The 17,688-nt window shown below is 38.2% G+C and overlaps 2 protein-coding genes across 3 annotated transcripts in view; one reads left to right on the forward strand and one right to left on the reverse strand.

Annotated features, from left to right (window-relative positions):
* The window catches only part of INPP5F (inositol polyphosphate-5-phosphatase F), an 88,397-nt gene extending 87,251 nt beyond the window's left edge, over positions 1 to 1,146 (forward strand). The window contains exon 21 of the transcript XR_002124031.1: positions 357 to 1,146. The gene's annotated coding sequence lies outside the window, so the exon portion shown is untranslated. The remainder of the gene's footprint in view (positions 1 to 356) is intronic.
* Positions 1,147 to 1,173: 27 nt separating this feature from the next.
* The window catches only part of MCMBP (minichromosome maintenance complex binding protein), a 37,356-nt gene continuing 20,841 nt past the window's right edge, over positions 1,174 to 17,688 (reverse strand). Inside the window, exons 7-16 of one of the 2 annotated variants that reach the window (XM_019642945.1) lie at positions 16,086 to 16,237; positions 14,507 to 14,607; positions 11,523 to 11,701; positions 11,072 to 11,195; positions 9,828 to 9,945; positions 8,700 to 8,865; positions 7,635 to 7,768; positions 6,579 to 6,743; positions 2,868 to 2,956; positions 1,174 to 2,471 (exon numbers count right to left, since the gene is read on the reverse strand). In XM_019642945.1, the coding sequence (XP_019498490.1) occupies positions 2,345 to 2,471; positions 2,868 to 2,956; positions 6,579 to 6,743; positions 7,635 to 7,768; positions 8,700 to 8,865; positions 9,828 to 9,945; positions 11,072 to 11,195; positions 11,523 to 11,701; positions 14,507 to 14,607; positions 16,086 to 16,237 (1,355 nt within the window). In that variant the 3' untranslated portion in view covers positions 1,174 to 2,344. The remainder of the gene's footprint in view (positions 2,472 to 2,867; positions 2,957 to 6,578; positions 6,744 to 7,634; positions 7,769 to 8,699; positions 8,866 to 9,827; positions 9,946 to 11,071; positions 11,196 to 11,522; positions 11,702 to 14,506; positions 14,608 to 16,085; positions 16,238 to 17,688) is intronic. The other variant, XM_019642946.1, reaches the window with a different exon arrangement.

The following is a 17,688-nucleotide window of genomic DNA, read 5'->3' on the forward strand; positions in this document are numbered from 1 at the left end:
TGACTCACAGCAGCCCAGCTCCAGGTTGAGCTGTTGTTCAGCATCTTAGCTGTGGAGGGCAGTGTCACTGGCCCTCATATGTGGGATCTGAACCGGGGGCCTCTGGCGTCCCAAGCTAGCTCTTAACCAACACGCCACTTGGCCGGCCCTTGAAAATATTAACTATGCCACAACTTAAGAGAAAATTTAAGCCAAAGTCATGTGATAAAATGTGTTTTAAACTCCACAGAAATGAGTTTCAGATTTTTGAAAACTAAAGAAAGCAATGTTTAGTTCCAATTAGAGTAATGTCTGTTCAGTTTCTTGGTGATTCAAATAGGATTAATATTGACAAACCTTAATGTTCATGTGTGTAGCAAGGGAGCGAAGGTTTTCTGAAGCAGAGTTATAGCTCTTCCTGCCTGTGTGGAACTTGAGTATGAGGACACCATGCCGCACACCTTCCATACTTAATTTACTTCTGGTAATGGTTTTCCATCAAGAGGACACAGGATCTCTTCAAAACAAATCACATGTGGTGAGTTTTATTTCTTTGAAAGAGGGTTTTCCTTTCAAGGGAACTTTTCTGCAAGACCAAGCATGTTCTTCTCTTTGGTAAATTACAATTCAAGTTGGCACAATAAACACACAGTAACTAATCTACTCTCCTGAATTTTATTCTCACAAATCCAGCTGAGCTTTCATTTCTAAAAGTTTAAGGAATGTCTAGTCTACCAGTTATAAAAATGAAAACCAGTTAGAATTTTAAATATAAACATTATTTACACTCGTTTATAAAAATAGCTTTTGAATTTATGAAAAGTTAAACAACTAGCAATTTTCAGACTTCAGTTCACGAGGCATAATACCTTGACTTTCAAGGCTGACCCTGTTTCCTTGGTTAGCAATGTCAGTTTAGGGGTGTGTGGATCATTTAACTGATCTCTGATATTTCCAATTAGGTGAGTTACTGACTAAAAGAAATTAATCTTTATATACAACCTTAAGTAATGTATCTAACCTTTCCAAAGATTTTTGATGCCACAATTACACTATACTGCATTGATTTGCTTTCTAGCTGTGGATGATGATATGTTTGTTCTTTTAAAAACTTGTATGTTAAAACTGTGGTCTGGAGGGCCGGTCGAGTGGCTCAGTTGGTTAAGAGCTCGCTCAAGAGTTTGAGCTCTGAGCAACAGCAGTTCGATTCCCGGCCCGAGCTGAGCTGCCAACAGGTGGCAGGATGGCTCAGCTAAAAGAAAAACAAACTGTGGTCTGGGAAAAACCTATCTATAGTTTTATCAGGGCGTTCCTGGACTAGCAGATAATGTTAGTTGATCTAATACATCTGGAACTAATTGATAAACTTATCTATAAAAAGTTCAAAATCTAATACAATCATCAAAGCAACTAAATGACATTTACTAGGAAAAGAAAAACCATTTTTTAAAGGTTAATTATTTTGCTTTCTTCATATTTGAGCAAAACAACTCATAGGACAGAATTTCCTTGAGTCCCATAAAACAGTGGTTCCCAAATGTACTGGGGTGAAATGAGAAAAATAAGGACAATGGAGTGTTTTTTTCAAAAAGCTACATTTATTCCATTTAAGGGACTATCTCTTGTTCTGAGATTGCCCTCTTATGAAAAAAACAGTGGTGATAATACAGTGATTTCTTTCAGATAACTTGGCAAAATAAATTGGCAACCATGTGCATCCCAAAAATTTTTGGAAATATTACTGGTCTATAAACTCCAAAAGTCTGGGAACCACTGCCACCTTCAAGAGTAGTTTTGCAGGTTAACAACTGTTAAATGGAAACAAGCTGCTGTGGTCAAATGTTTGGGAAATGATACTACAGAAAATTTCACATGGTCATGTACTGACTTAATAGCAAGTATGCCCCATTCCCCAAACTTGGACCACTAAACACATTTAGACCCACTGTTAATTGTAAAGACATAAAAATCTTAAGTGAACAATTCCTGACTTTGGAATTGCAACAATTTTCTTCAAATGAAGTTGATGTTAGCATTTCAACAGTCTGGCCTATAACTTAGCTGAAGCTAAGGAAATGGTATAATCAACATTATCAATATTAAACTTTTAATATCAAATACATTTTTGTACATTGTTACTAATTTATATAATTATAAAACAAACTTCAAAAGCTCCATAAAATCAGTAAGGTAAAAGCCCTTACTGAATATTATATAAACTTCAGATGTTACCAGGCTTGATTTCAGGAAAAGTCATTGGTTTTTGATACAAATTATCTACAAAACAATGTGGTATAAATGATATTTGAATTTTACAATAGTGTGGCTACAATTTGCCCATTACTCTTTCACATGTATCAGATCTTTAAAGTTCATTTCCATTCACACATTTCTGCTGTTGGAGCCTGGTTCTTCTCAAAGACTCGAGCTGCTTTGCTCTTAGCCATCGTTCTCTTGACAGCGTTGTCTGACCAGCACTGAGAGACAGAAACCTGGTTTGAGATACAGAAACAAATTTGAGTTGAGACCTAGGATAATACCTTGTTCTTTTATTTTTAAGACCTAGCAAGGAATACTGGGTTAGGAGACAAGACCTCTAGTAGTGACACAAACAAGTCAAGAGCCAAATGAACCTTCTAGAAAGCAACCTTTTAAGTCCAGTTTGGAGGGTGACTCACTCATAGAAGCTTAAAGAACAAGAAGTATGCCTGGTTCCACTGAAGTGGTCACTGGCCAAACACAATTTCACTTCAGTGAGCCACTTCACAAGGTATTTTTAAAAGGAAAAAATTCATTTCTATTTTTAGAAGTCTGCCTCAGTTATTACTAAATGAATCAGATTTATCCCCAGCTTACTGAAAAAGCAATTATGGACATGTACTACTCACCGAGCTACAATGAGCAACTGGTGGAGGTCATCAGCAGTGATGCTCTGAGGATCGTTCTTGCGCATTTCCACAAAGTCATCTTCAACTGCCTTTATTAAAAGAGTAAATGGACTTTAAAACCATTCCTTAGGAAGAAATGACATTTGCATTTAATAGGGAAAAGGAAACGAACATGGTCCCTTGACTGATGTGAAAATGAGGAAGTTAGCCCTGCCTCTTAGACAAATGAGACAATATGGGTCAAAGTATTGAGAACCAAACTTCATACATACAAATAATGCTATCAATGAAGGTATTCCAAACAAAACTCAGATTCATTTGAGAAGACCAGGCAGATAAAGTTGGCAACTTGCATAGCAAACTTGATGCCTTTAAACACAGGGAAGAAGGAATGTCAGCAAAAATGGCAGAGTAACGACCTCTGAAAATTCTCTCCATCATTAAAGGGATAAGAACACTAGCAAAAATGATCAAAATCAGCTTCTTTAAAACTCTGGAAATCAACCAGATGCTTGCAGCAATCTGAGGAACATTTATTTAGGAACAACAGAACATTAAGCTTTGAGGCATTTTAACTTGCCCTATTTCCCACTCCCACCCTGCCTGAAAATGGACAGCTTGGCAACCACTGAAGAGGGTAGTGGGCTGCAGCTCTCAGAGCACCATTCCCAGAGGATTATTTGTCTGGTGGTTCCTTAGAAGAGCCCATTTGCAAGGTTGTCTTATGTCTCCTGTCTCGGAGCTTGCCCAGTGTGAACAGCCTCTTCCCCCAGGGCATTTATCAAAAACAATCAGAAGCAATTATTGATCATCTCGGCTGCCTCAGGCATTGGATAATAGGTTGGGGCAAACAGCAGGCTAACCAAAACCCTTAAAAGGGAATGAAATGTCCATAGAAGGCTTTGAAAACTGTATATATGTGTGTGTGTGTGTACATATGTATACTGGGGGTGCAAAAAAAATGTATGCACATGACTTGTATTCATCTTGTGTTATCGGTTTATATTGAGTATTAGAATTTTAATAGTTTTTTCCCTTTCTTAAAATGTGTATACATTTTGTTGGGTACTCTCTGATATATAAATTCCTAGGAATTTCGAAGGCCATATGCATGCACAGGTCTGTGTGCATGCTTAGATCTGAGCAGGCCCTAAGCTCTCACCTCTGAATAACTTTGAGGCTCTATGGAAGCAGAAAGTGAAGGAAGGCTAGGGCTGAGATGTAAACTGCATGACTTTTACCTGTGTTGAAGCCTTGTCCCAACATGGATACAGAGCCTCTTGGTTTAGATTGGGAGACACACTGCTTGTAGACATGTAAGAAAATTCAACTTCTGTCCAATCACTGACCACTAAGCTAACAGAGCGGAGACTTCAGTGTCCACATACAACAAAGGACACAGACTTGATAGAATTCAGAAGTCATTAGACAGTAACAACAAACCTTAGGGATGAGGGTGAAACTGTCAGAGCAGAGTTGCCATATTATATTGTTTAAAATGTCTGGTCTTCCACACAAAAATTAGGAGACATAACAAAGAAACAAAAACGTATGACCCCATTCATCAGAGAAAAGAAGTCAACAGAAGCTGTCCTTGAAGAAATCCAAACATTGTACTTACTAAACAAAGACCTCAAATCAGCCACATTAAATATGTTCAATGAATTAAAGGAAGCCACGTATAAAGAACTAAAAGTATGAGAATGATGTCTCGCTAAATAGAAAATATCAATAAAGATAGAAATTATTTAAAATGCAAACAGAAATGCTGAAGTTGAAACATCTAACTGAAATTAAAAATTCACTAGAAAGGATCAATAGCAGATTTGAGCAGACAGAAGAAAGATTCAGCAAACTTGCAGTTAGGTCAACTGAGATTATCCAGTCTATGGAACAGAAAGCAAAAAGAATGAGGAAATATGAACAAATCCTCAAAGACTTGTGGGACACCATCAAATGTGCCAACACACACACGTGGTAGTGCCAGAGAGAGGAGAAAAGGGGCAGAAATAATGATCAAAACTGACCCAATATCTTGAAAACGTCCCCAAAATGTGCATTAATCTGCACATCTAAGAAGCTCAACAAACTCAAAGTAGGAAAACTCAAGAGATCCACACCTAGACACATCACAGATAAACTGTCAAAAGCCAAAGAGAGAATCTTAAAAGAGAAAAATGACTTTGTGTACAAAGAATCCTCTCGTCAGAAACCTCAGAGGCCAGAAGGCAGTTGGAGGAAATACCTGGTGGACGTATACAATGCTTTGGACAACATACTGCTTTTTAAATAATTGAAACGGGTCCAGAGAAAAAGTCTATACACCAAGAATTCTACATCCAGCAAAACTAGTCTTCAAAAATGGAGAAATTAAGACATTTCCAGATAAGCAAAACCTTAAGAAAGAATCTGTCACAAGCAGATCTGCCCTACAAGAAATATTGTACTGGGCCGGCTGAGTGGCGCATTAGTTAAGAGCTGGCTTGGGATGCCATAGTGCCCGGTTCAGATCCCACATTTGAGCGCCAGTGACACTGTCCTCTACAGCTAAGATGCTGAACGACAGCTCAACCTGAAGCTGGGCTGCCGTGAGTCACCTGTGACGGCAGGTGGGTTGCCATGGGCTACTGTGTGTAGCTAGCAGCCAGCATGAGCAGCCAGCAGCCAGTGTGAGCGGCCATCCAGAAGCCAGCGACTGATCTGCCTCGCCCGGGAAGGGCGCAATGATGGTGCCAATTTGGGCCAGTGAAGCAACGTCCTCCACAACTAGACTGAAGAACAAAAGGATAGCAACTTGTCTATTCCCCTTCCCCCAATTCCCCAATAAAAATCTTAAAAAGAAAAAAAAAAAGAAAGAAATATTGTACTAAAGAGAGTTCTTCAGGCTAAAATAAAAGGACACTGCAAAGTAACTCAAATCCACATAAAGATCACTGGTAAAGGGAACTACACAGGTAAACATAAAAACCAGAATAAATGTCTTTTTCTTTGTAACTTTTTCCCTCTGATTTAAAGACAACTGTATAAAGCAATAATTATAAATGTGTTAATGGACATACAATGTATAAAGATGTAATCTGAATGACAATAAAGCACAAAGTAAGGGAGAAGGAATGAAATTATAAGGAAGTTTTTGTGTACCATTGTGATTACATAGGCATTAATCCCAAAGGGATTGGGTCATAGTTAAGATGTTGTAGCCCCCAGGGCAACTACCAGGAAAAAAATTTGTTGGGCCGGCCGGGTGGCTCAATTGGTTAAGAGCTTGCTCAAGAGTGCAAGAACTGAGCAACAGGGTCGCCAGTTCAATTCCCAGCCTGAGCTGAGCTGCCAACAGGTGGCAGAATGGCTCAGCTAAAAAGAAAAAGGTGTTGAGCCGGCCGAGTGGCTCAGCTGGTTAAGAGCTCGCTCAAGAGTTCGAGCTCTGAGCAACAGCAGTTTGATTCCAGGCCTGAGCTGAGCTGCCAACAGGTGGCAGGATGGCTCAGCAAAAAAAAAAAAAAAGTAAAAGGAAAGACACGGAAATTAAAATTTTACATTAGAAATATCTATTTCAAACAAAAGATGATAATGGAGGAATAGCGGAACAAAAAAGGCATAACACATAGAAAACAAATAGCAAAATTACCTTATCCGTAATTACAATAAATATATATTGATTAAATATTCCAATTAAACACAGGGAAATCCTTTATTTTAACCCAAATATACCTTGGTTATTTCATCAGATATGCTATAATCCAGGAACCTCAAGAGGGTCAGATAAATGCGGAATTTATTCAGCACGGAAGGCAGCACCGCCGAGAGAAGGCTGTTCATGTACTCTTCCATGTTTGGTGGAATCAGCTGTGGCTGTAAGTGGATCTGGCAGTCTGCCTGAAAAGAGGAACAGTACACAGTATTTGCCAAGTGCCTAAATTAACCTAAAACTTTAGGAGGATGGATGCATCATCTCAACCAGTCCCTAGTGGAATTAGAAAATACTATTATTATTGGGGGGAGGTCACTTTTTAACATGAATTTACATAACTATAACTACCTCAGCAATAATTAGAAAACTTAGACTTCTTTTGGTTACTTGTGATTCCGCAATGGTATCTGCAAACATGTAAAAGGTAGCCAGCCTCTAAAAAGCAGCTAATTAAAATGTTTTTGATGCATCCTAAATCATGGAATATGTATTCTATACCTATACTTTCCCACAGAAAACTTACCAACGGGCTTTTTCATTCTCATTCACAGGCAGTTTTCTCATAAATCACAAGTGAACACTATTATACAGAGAAACTGCATACCTTTTAAAGGACTGGGCCTATTTCTAATTATTAAAGCTCTCTCCATCAGTCTGATGGATTTACCACAGCATTTCACCGCAAAACATAAAAATAATACCAGGTAATTAGGACCACTTTAAAAGGAGCCCTAAAATATTTCTCACATAAGATTGGCAGAAAACAATGGGCAGAGGCAGCAAGAACAAAGGTCTGGCAGTTAAACAGGCAAGTTACAGACAGCTTCTACTTCCTATGCCTAGATGTGAGAGTGATTGCTTCCATCAGCTTTCTTTGCTTGTCTTGTGATTTGCTGACACCTGGGGTTCTTCATAGATACGGTTTTCATCCCAAGGCAGGAACAAAATTCTCTTATTAATCAGCAGCCACAATTTTGAAACAAGTTTCTTAGTAATAATCAGTACCAAGAAACAAAACAAAAATATAGATATCTTTCCAAAGTAACCTCCCTCCATTTAAAAATGACTCATTGTACCGGTAGGAGTGATCTCCCCTCTGAAGTAATAAAAACATTAATATTGCAGGGGAATTCCATCTGGTGGTAACTGAAGTCATAATCCACCTTCTGCCAAGTTATTAGGTTGCTCAGGGCAGTCACATTATGAACGCCTGGAAAAGCAAGAAAATAATTTTTTAGTCATTTGATTTTAATCCCCTAAACAAATTAGTTTTGCTAACGTTGATTATAAGACACGAGGTTTCTACTGCTTTAAAAAAATCCATGAGGCACTATCCAATTACTAAGTTAAGTGTTCATTGGGTTCTAGGCTTCCCACACAATATTTGTCAAACTAGACAAATGTATTTCTGGGGCCAAGACCACCCCCCGCCCCCAAATCTAATATCTAACATCAGCTATGCAACTAGGCAAAACATAGGTTCCCAGTAAGTCTGATTACTTTCTATGTGGTGTGTTCAACAGGGCAAAAATAATACGGTGAAGCTAAAATCGTATTTCTCCATAGAAACGAGGTTACTGATTTGCTACTCACTTCTGCCTTAAATGTACCCAGTCTACGCTCTTTACATTGTTTTTTATTCTACCTTTTCCTCCTGAACTTATCACCAGCATAGTGTCATCTTAATTCTCATTTGAGCACAGATGAAGCAATCTGCTTTCTTGTAATTTTATAATGTTCTGTAACTGAGGTAAGTCCAAACCATCTGATCTACTAAGTATTTTTTTCAGATATTTGAAAAAAAATGTAAGAACTTCACACTGGGTTGTAGGAAGTGTTCTAGATCTTCAACACTTTTTTTTCCTTTGAGGTAATATATGACTAAAGGCAAAACCTATTCCCTTTTCAGTCTTTAAAAAGCTACTCACTACTTGTCCTATCATTGTACTATTTTCATAAAACATAGTTGATGTATACAACTTATAATATACGCTTTAATGGAATCCATATGGCAAGCCTTTATCTTAAATATTTCTGAAATGTGAATCTATCTTTGTTCACAGTTATTCTTTTAAGAAATGATCACCAGGTCTGGCTTTCATGGGAGGTTAGAAATGGAAGGGCAACACCCACGTGCGTACCTGGGGCGTCAAGCTGCCCTTGTTCCAGCAGAGTCTCATCGATTACAAGAGAAGTGTTGCTGGGCAGCTGGAGGAGCCCACTGACCAGGCGATTGGCTGTATAGTCTTTGTGGGGAATGAATTTCAAATGGTTCATGTTCTCTATAGTCATCTGTAGACGGAAAGACTGCAAAGAGAAATTTTTTCATGAGCAAGGAACTAAGTTTCCCAGTTTTAGGAAAACATATTTGGGGTTAAACAGTTTTATATGGAAAGAAAGAACTTATCAATTCTTAAAGGAGTAGTGTCTTGAGCTCTTAGAAGCAAAAGTGTATCTATATCCTAAGTAAGAATTTCACTGATTCTATGAGCTGCTTCTCCACTGTCTTGGTCAGTATTCTTAAAGATTTTTATTTCACCAGTGAACCAGAAACAAATGACAGACAACTGAGATACATACATCAAATACTCAGAAGCTTAGCTTCTTTAACCTACCAGAGTATCAAAACAGAAAATGTCTATTTCCTCATCAAGATGGGGAGAGAAAAGCCTGATTTTTCTTTATGCTCCATGGATTAAAATCCAGGGTGTGAGAAGGGTGTCAAGGACGAGATACGATATACTTTCCAAACTTAAGAGGATTTTTGTACTTTGGCTTCACTGAAGTCAAAGAAAATGGGGGGCGGGAGGGGAGGTGGCACATTATAGATACAAGCAAACCACCCCTAAAGAAGCACAACCTGTCAAAACAAAAGATGGCCATGAGCAGGGTCCAGTGCTATACAAGCAGGTTGCTTATACTGAATCTGCTGCAAAAACTACACAAGATATTAAAGAGGCAAGAGTTCAGATGCACACAAAGGATACCAAATTGCACAAGCAAACTGGCATCAACTGAGTACAATTTTAAGGGAATTACTGCACTCAGGTTTGTTGTTAAATTTAGAGAAATTTCTGCTAAAGCAATGAAAGAAAAGTGAAATGTTTAGGGGCAAGGAACATTTTAAATTATGGAACTTGGTAAACTTTGTTTCCCCGCAATGACATCTATTAAAATCTCAAAGTTAGACACTGGGGTTGAATTAAAGACAAGTAGGTGAATTGTTTACATCTGCTTAGATTTATAATACATATTTATATTGATCTTACTGCTGGAACAAGATGTTGAATAATTCGATACAAGTGTTCCGTGAAGGTACTATTCCGCGGGCAACCACTCAAGTTAACCGTAAATTTTCCTAGTGGAAGAACGTCTCTTCTTGTATAGCTAGAAAAAAAAGGTAACAATAAAATACTTAGGTGATTTCCATCAAAAAACAAACACAGGAAAATTAGCTTAGTAGTATCCTTAAAAACAGATTATGCTAATCGGTTACTTTATCAGAATAACAGCAATAAAAACGGCAGCTTTCTCATTCACTCCCCACTTGGAGGTAGGTATCATTATCTTCGTTTGACAGATGAGAAAGCTGAGGCACAGAAATTTTATGTAACACAACCAAGTTCACACAGCCAGGAAGCGGCAGAGCTAGGATTTGAACACAGGCAGTTTGGTCCCAGAGTCTGTGCTCACAACCATCATGTCCTGTCTCAAGCCCTAGTCAAGCAAAGATTTCTGGAACGAAGATGTTTACTGCAGTGTGGTTTAGAATAGAGAAAAACTAGGAAAACCTGACATTTAGGGAAATGGCATAACTGTCTATAATGAAATACTGGGCAGTTGTTAAGTTCATCAAGAATAATGATGGGATAATGTTTAATACATATTAAGTGATAAGAGCAAGATATGGATCTGTGTTTAGAGTATAACAGATCTACATAGGGATGTACATGTATGTAAAAAAATGATTAGGAGCATGTGCCAAGATGTGTTCACTGAGATGATCACCTCAGTTGTGAGATTACAGGTTTCTGTTTTCTTCTTTATGTTCTTGGAACTTACTGAAGGCACGTATGTTACTTTTGAAATCAGAAAACAAAGAACTGTAGTGATATGAAAAGGAGGGGTACTCACATCCACACAGAAGTTAGATGTACATATGACAGACCTCATTGACTTGTTTTTACACAAAGAGCCTTGGAATATATAAACAGAGAATTCAGAATGCAAACAGGATAAAACAGCTCATTTTACTCATCAGTCAGATCCTTTATCTGACTTTGGCTCTTAAATTTAAAGACTTTAGCAAAATGCTAAATGTGAAACTCAGAGGAGGTCAAAAAAGGAATGTGCCTGTGATTTGGTATAACACTTGTTACACTGAACAAATAAAAACCACTTGATGATGAAGCCTAATAAACTAAAACACAAAATTACCTCAGAAGCCCTGCTGCCCTTTCCACTTTCAACAAAGCACAAACTCCCTTAATTCCACCAGGAGCAGAGCACTTACACTGTGGAGATGAGATGTAATATAAGGTATTCAGCAGCCAAACTATCTCCCAAAAGGGCATGAGTGAGGAACCCAAGTAGTTCTGCTCTGACTGGAGACAATTCGGACATGAAACTTGAAACAACTGGAGAAGGAAGGGAGACCAGATTCAGAATTAACACAAGTGTCTTAGGTTAAAATGAACAGGTGGAACAAAAAGCACGAGTCAGTAGACACCTAGTACAGACTCGTCAATATAGGTCAGTAAGAGGTGTCAATCTTCAAAAACAACTTGGGTACTCCCCGCTCCCACCCCATTTTAATGACAAGAATTAACATAACTTGGGCAAAGAGACAGTGATTACTCTGATGCGAGGATCACGACTGATTCTCAGTCCCACTGTGAGCACACGTCACAGGCAGCTCCGACACACACTGGGGACAATCTGGGTCACGAGGCTTCAGCACTTACACTTACAGGTTTTGCTCTCCTCTTTGTTAAGGCAAGCCGGCAATAACGGATTGATGTGCTGTAGCTTCTGGGCTAAAACCACATGAATCCTTGGCACTAAGGAGGCAGGAGGGCTGTGCACTCGCTGTTCCTCGGCAGTGTCTGTGCATTCCATCGGATCCAGGAGGGAGGAGGAGTCCCTGCAGATGGGGACAGAGCTCACGTTTTTAGACATCAGTCAGTAGTACAGATGTAAAACTACAGTCAGAATTCAAGCCAAGAACAGTTCCACCTGTACAGCTCCATAAAGAACAGCACATGGCTCCTCATTCGTTGCCTCACACAGATTTCAGGCAAGTGGATGTTATGATGCAATGATTTATTCCACTTTTCTAGAGCAGTGTTTCCACTCAGTACGTGGTCACTGCACTAAATGGGATATGTGAGTAGTCTGGCTACTCATTATTTCAAAACACAGAAATTATTTCTTGGGCTATTAGCTGGGTCATCAAATAGGTCATAGAATGTCTCAAAAACGGGTCTTTTTTCTCTAAAGCCATCAGGTATCTGTTATTCGGTGTGTGGAAAGTCCATTATGTCTATCTTGCTAACTGTTGTTCCTAAATTTTATCCTTACATGAAACCTCCCTTGAATAGTGAGTAGACAAGCAATGTAAATAGTTTTTTAGATTTGCTAAATAAATGAGGTGATAGATTTTTGTGAGATGACTGAAACAAATGACTAAAATGTTTTAAGATCTTCAGACCTTACAGATTGAGCCTGCAGAGCAATCACTTCATACTCCATTCCTTAACTATGGGAATGACAACCTGTATATAGTGTGTACCACGTCCTGGGCATGTTCTTCACTTTGCACACACAAATTCAGTAAAACCTCACAACCACCCTCATTTACAATGAGGAAACCAGCCACTGTAGAAGCCAAGGTCACACAACTAGTAATGGCCACACCAGGATTCCAGCCCAGGCCAGCAACCTCAAAACATAACAAACAAAAATGAGGAAGAGCTGGTTCTTCAGGATATGTTGTTAGGTGGGAAACAAATGTAGAGAAGTATGTATATCACGCCACCTATTCTATACGAATAAAATATACATGTATCTACTTAATTTTGCAAAAAAAACCCCACCAAAAACCTAGGAAGGGTAAGAGCAGAAACTGAAGTTGGTTCCAGACAAAGCAGGAATGAGAGGGAGCAGAAGGGATGACAGTAGTGGAGATTGACATCCCTGCATTCTTTTAGTATAATTTTGATTTTGGCAACGTTAATGTTTTCTATACTTAAAAAAAAATTTAAAACAATAAAGATGGAGGAAAAATTCTGAAGTGAAACAAAATGGGAACAAATTAACCTAACTTTGTAATATGGATAATGAACAACAGAACCACATTAACCTCACCCAAGTAACTTTGGAACACAGGACCCCACAGTCCCTTATTCTAAAATAAAAACCAAAAACAAGTATTGTACTCAAGTCACTAGGCTGGTCTTTCACAGTGGTGTGTACGGGTTACCAATTCTGAGATTACTTTCTCTGTACTGTAGAGCTGAGCAAACAAATATATTGAGGATAATGGAGTCACGTTTCTTTTGTTAGAAAAGGGAATTAAAAATATGGAAGTGAGGAAGACTAGAATGACATCTGTGGTGCCGAACTGGAATCAGAAATACAGTGTGAACACATGTTTTTTGATATACAGACTTGGAAATATATAGATATATGTATATGTGTGTATGTAAACACACACGTGTGTGTGTGAATACGTGTGCATACATTTCCTAGCTCTGTCCACTAAAAGGGCACAGAAGCAATGCCATACCCAGTACCAATGAGCACACAAGCACACAGATCTTGATTTTTAAATATAATTCCTCACTAAAAGAAACTGGTACTCCTTGGAAAAATGGCTGATATTGAAGCCCGAGCATGAAAAGTACACAATGATGCTGAAACAGCTTAATGTGTCAGAAAATGTATGTTCAAAAATGAAACGGTCTTGTCAGAAAGGACCCAGATCTTGCTTAAAAGGGCTCCCACTAGCCAAATATGGGGATATTTGAACCTCAAAATGAATAACAGATTAACATCCACACTGATCTACAAATTACTTGAATAAATAAATGGGGAGGAAGGAAATCTCTCTTACAGTAGAATGTCAACCAATAAATAGTAATAATTGATTTAAGCAAGAATCACCAATGGATACTAAAATAAGTTGGTGAAAATTAAATGAGAAACCAGATATTTACATACTTTCAAAGTGTCTCCCTCCAAATTACTTGTTATTTACAAAGTGAAAAACAGTGACTTTATAGGAGAGAAACCTGGTAGACACCACCACCTTAACGGAATGACCAGTAATGGGACAAAGTAATATCACGTGCCTCCTGCTGTAATGCACTGAGGAGGATACATCACTTAGGTGACATTCCTGCTCAAAATGCATGACCTGAATCTAATCATGAGGAAACATCAGACAAACGCAAACCGAAACACCCTACAAAATAAGGCTTCTCTGCTTCCAGAGTGTCAGGGCTTTCTGCTCTCTGCCATGTGAGGTCACAAGGAGAGGATGACCATCTGCAAACCAGGAAACGGGCCCTCACGAGACACCGGATTTGCCAGTGCCTTAATCCTGGACTTCGTAGCCTCCAGAATTGTGAGAATGAATTTTTCTTTAAGTTATGTACGCTCATTATATACGAGAAAGTCTTTGTTCTTAGAAAACATGGGCTTAGGTATTTAGGGTATTTAGGGTATGCAACTTCCTATCGAGTGTTTCAGAAAAATGTACATATAAATAAAAATATGTGTGTATAAGCATATAAGAGAGCACAAATGACAAAGCAAATGGGGCATAAGTGTTAACAATTGGTAAATCTCGGTAAAGGGAAAAAGACTTCTTTATAACTATCCTCCAGCTTTTCTGAAAGTTAGAAATGATATCAAATTGTTACCTCAAAAGAGCAGAAAGACTCACCTTTCATCATTATTCAGTATACTCAGCACAGGATCCACAGACAGTATGCCATATAACTCAAGAACATCATTTACTTTGAAACAATCCCAGTCTTCATAGACCTAACAAGATACCACACGAAACCATGTTGTTAGGACTAAATAACACCCAAAAAACCAATAAGATATTAGTCTTGCAGTAAAATAGTAATAGTATTTTAGAAGTTTTTTAGATCAGGAAATAGACCTTAAAACAATTCCTTTATTTCATAAATTGAGACCAAATAGGTAAAGTACTTGCCTGAAGTCATTCTGCTAGTTAGCAAATAAGTTAACACCTAAAAGACAGGACTCCTAACTCCCAGACTAACGTCTGCTTTGAATACACCACACTACTTCAAAGGAAAGGCTTTTCCCAAAGGATGATGGGTCAACTGAAACTAGAAACATGCATTATCTCAAAATCGACCATACCACAAGAGGGGAAAAACCCCAGCGATTATTAACTTTGGACTTCTGCACAAACTATTCAACAATAGGAGGGTGAACACAAAACTGAGAAAGGCCATGAGGTTTTTCACAACAACAAAAAAACAAACTTTCAAAGTTGTTTGTCATGATGGACTTTAATAATGGTTGCAGCCTCCTCTTGGTGAGACCCAATGTAAGCATGGCAGGACAAATATTGTAATTCTGGTCCCTGTGTAACATAACTGAAGGACACCTCAAGACTGAAGTGTCCTTAAGTTAAAACCACAAAAATAAGAATGGAGATTCTCAATGACCATTTCTGAAACGGATATCATCTATTCATCCATCAGGATTAAAAAATGAGGGTAAGCAGATAAAAGAACTACTAATATAATTTTTTCTTCTGTTTTATTTTAAATACAAATGAGAAATGGATTTTCATAAGAGAAGAATGGTAGAAATGAAGTAGATATTATAAAGTCAGAAATAATATAGGAAGGGAGTAGACAAGAATTAAAAAACTGTTCCACTTCCGTGGTTGAAATATTTTTACTTTAAGAATGCTATGGTAGGCAGAAACATGGCCTCCCAAAGATGCCCACATTCTAATCTCTGAAATCTGTGAATATTTTATTTTATAAGCAAGTGTCTTGCATAAATTATGGATCTTGAGATACGGAAATTATCCTGGATTATCTGGGTGGGCCTAATCTAGTCACATAGGCCCTTAATATTGGAGAATCTTTTCTACCTATGGTCAGAGGGGGACATGACTATGAAGAATGGTCAGAGAGATGCATTACTGCTGGCTATGAAGATGGAGAAGGGGCCAAAGCCAAGGAAGGTGGGCACCTCAAGAAAATGGAAAAGGCAAGGAAACAGATTCTCCCCTAGAATCTTCAGAAAGGAATACAGCCCTGTGACACTTTGATTTTACCCACAGGAAGATCCATGTCAGACTTCTGACCCAAAGCCTACAAGAGGATAAAGTTTTGTTTTAAGCCACTAAGTTTGTGGTGATTTGTTACAGCAGCAATAGAAAACTAATGCAAATGCTAAGACGTTTCCATTTTAATTTCTGAGACACGTAACACATCTACGCCAGTGTCAGGTCTGTGAAAGGTTATTACCTTCACAAGGCATGCAGGGCCCTTCTCTCCTGGCAGTGGAAAATTCAGGTCAAAAGGAGAAGAGAGGTTCAGGGAGTTCAGCTGTTGCCCAGTAGACGCTTCAGTTTCAAAACGTTTTGGCTCTCCACACCACTGAAGACCACCAACACTCCCTAAATTCAAAGGAGACCGTTGTACTTAGTCATTTCTAAGGGCTTCTGGAGATAAAGAAACTTCCTGAGCCTTTCAAGTTTGACATAAATGATGCTTCTGAGCTCGCAAACTTCAAGTTGTGCTTTTTAAGGAAGTAACACATACTAACAAAGCCCCCTCTCTGACCTATAAAGAGAACAATTATTATGAAGATCTGAAAAATTTAATCATTGTTTCTTCTACAATAAAATGGGAACAAATTCCCCCATCAAATCTTGAGTATAAGAACTTTTAAAAATATATTTAACATGGTTTCTCCCACATCTTTAACCTAAGGAACACATGGCCCACTGAGGACAAAACCATCTTAGTAGGACATATTGTTTTTTATTTAGTAAGCAGAATAAAACCACATAGCAATAAATTCACTTACCATATATTTATTAAAGTCCACTATGTACCAGGAATCATACTAGTTGTTGGGGACACAAAGGTGATTAAAAGATAGCCTCTACCTCTGAAGTCGCCCCAGTTTAGGGCTGATAACTAATTAGAATCAATAAAAAGGGGTTACACTGTTGACACATGCAACAACTGGGATGGAGTTCAAGGGAATTTTGCTGAATGAAAAATGCCAAGCCACAAAGTGGACATGCTCTAAGATTCCACTTGTATAACATTCTTGCAATAACAAAATAGAGATGGAGACGACATTAGAGGTTATCGGGGGCTAAGGACTTGAAGGGAGGGGAGAGGCAGGCGTGATTCTAAAAGGGCAACATGAAAAATCTGAGTAATGACTTCTGTATCTTGACTGCAGTAGTGATCACATGCATCTACACGTGATGACACTGCATAGAACGAAATACACACACAAACAGGTGCATGTAAAAAATGTGGATTCTGAACAAAATCAGTGATTGTATCAATGTCCCCTTCCTGGTTATAACACTCTTCTACAGTTATACAACAGGGGAAAACTGAGTCGGGTACAGAGGAGTCCTCTGCATTACTTCTTACAACTACATGGGACGTATCTCAAAAAAAGTTTTAAAATATTTAGAGCCTGAGAGATTGCCTCGACACCAACAAGCAAGTTAAACTTTACATAAGTAATGCACTCCAGTAAAAAATTAAAAGCCCAGCAGTGTGACATTCAAACAAAAGGGGCAGAAATAGAAAGATTGCTTAAAGTGAAAAGAAAGATTTAACATGACCTGGATTCTGTCATTTATTATTACAATACACCCTTATTTTAATACATTTGAGGTGGATGGAGAAAAAGAAAGAATAATACCCATTTGTATATATTTACTATAAAACATTCCAATTTTAAAACATTAAAATATGCCTTAGCATTAAGGAAATACAGTAATATGAACTTATAAAGTAGACTAATATATGGTTAAATGAAATTCATTAAGAATTTTCTATTTACTGGGCCGGCCGAGTGGCGCGATGGTTAAGAACT

The sequence above is a fragment of the Hipposideros armiger genome, unplaced genomic scaffold (assembly GCF_001890085.2).
Source record: "Hipposideros armiger isolate ML-2016 unplaced genomic scaffold, ASM189008v1 scaffold_74, whole genome shotgun sequence".
Classification (NCBI taxonomy): Eukaryota; Metazoa; Chordata; class Mammalia; order Chiroptera; family Hipposideridae; genus Hipposideros; species Hipposideros armiger.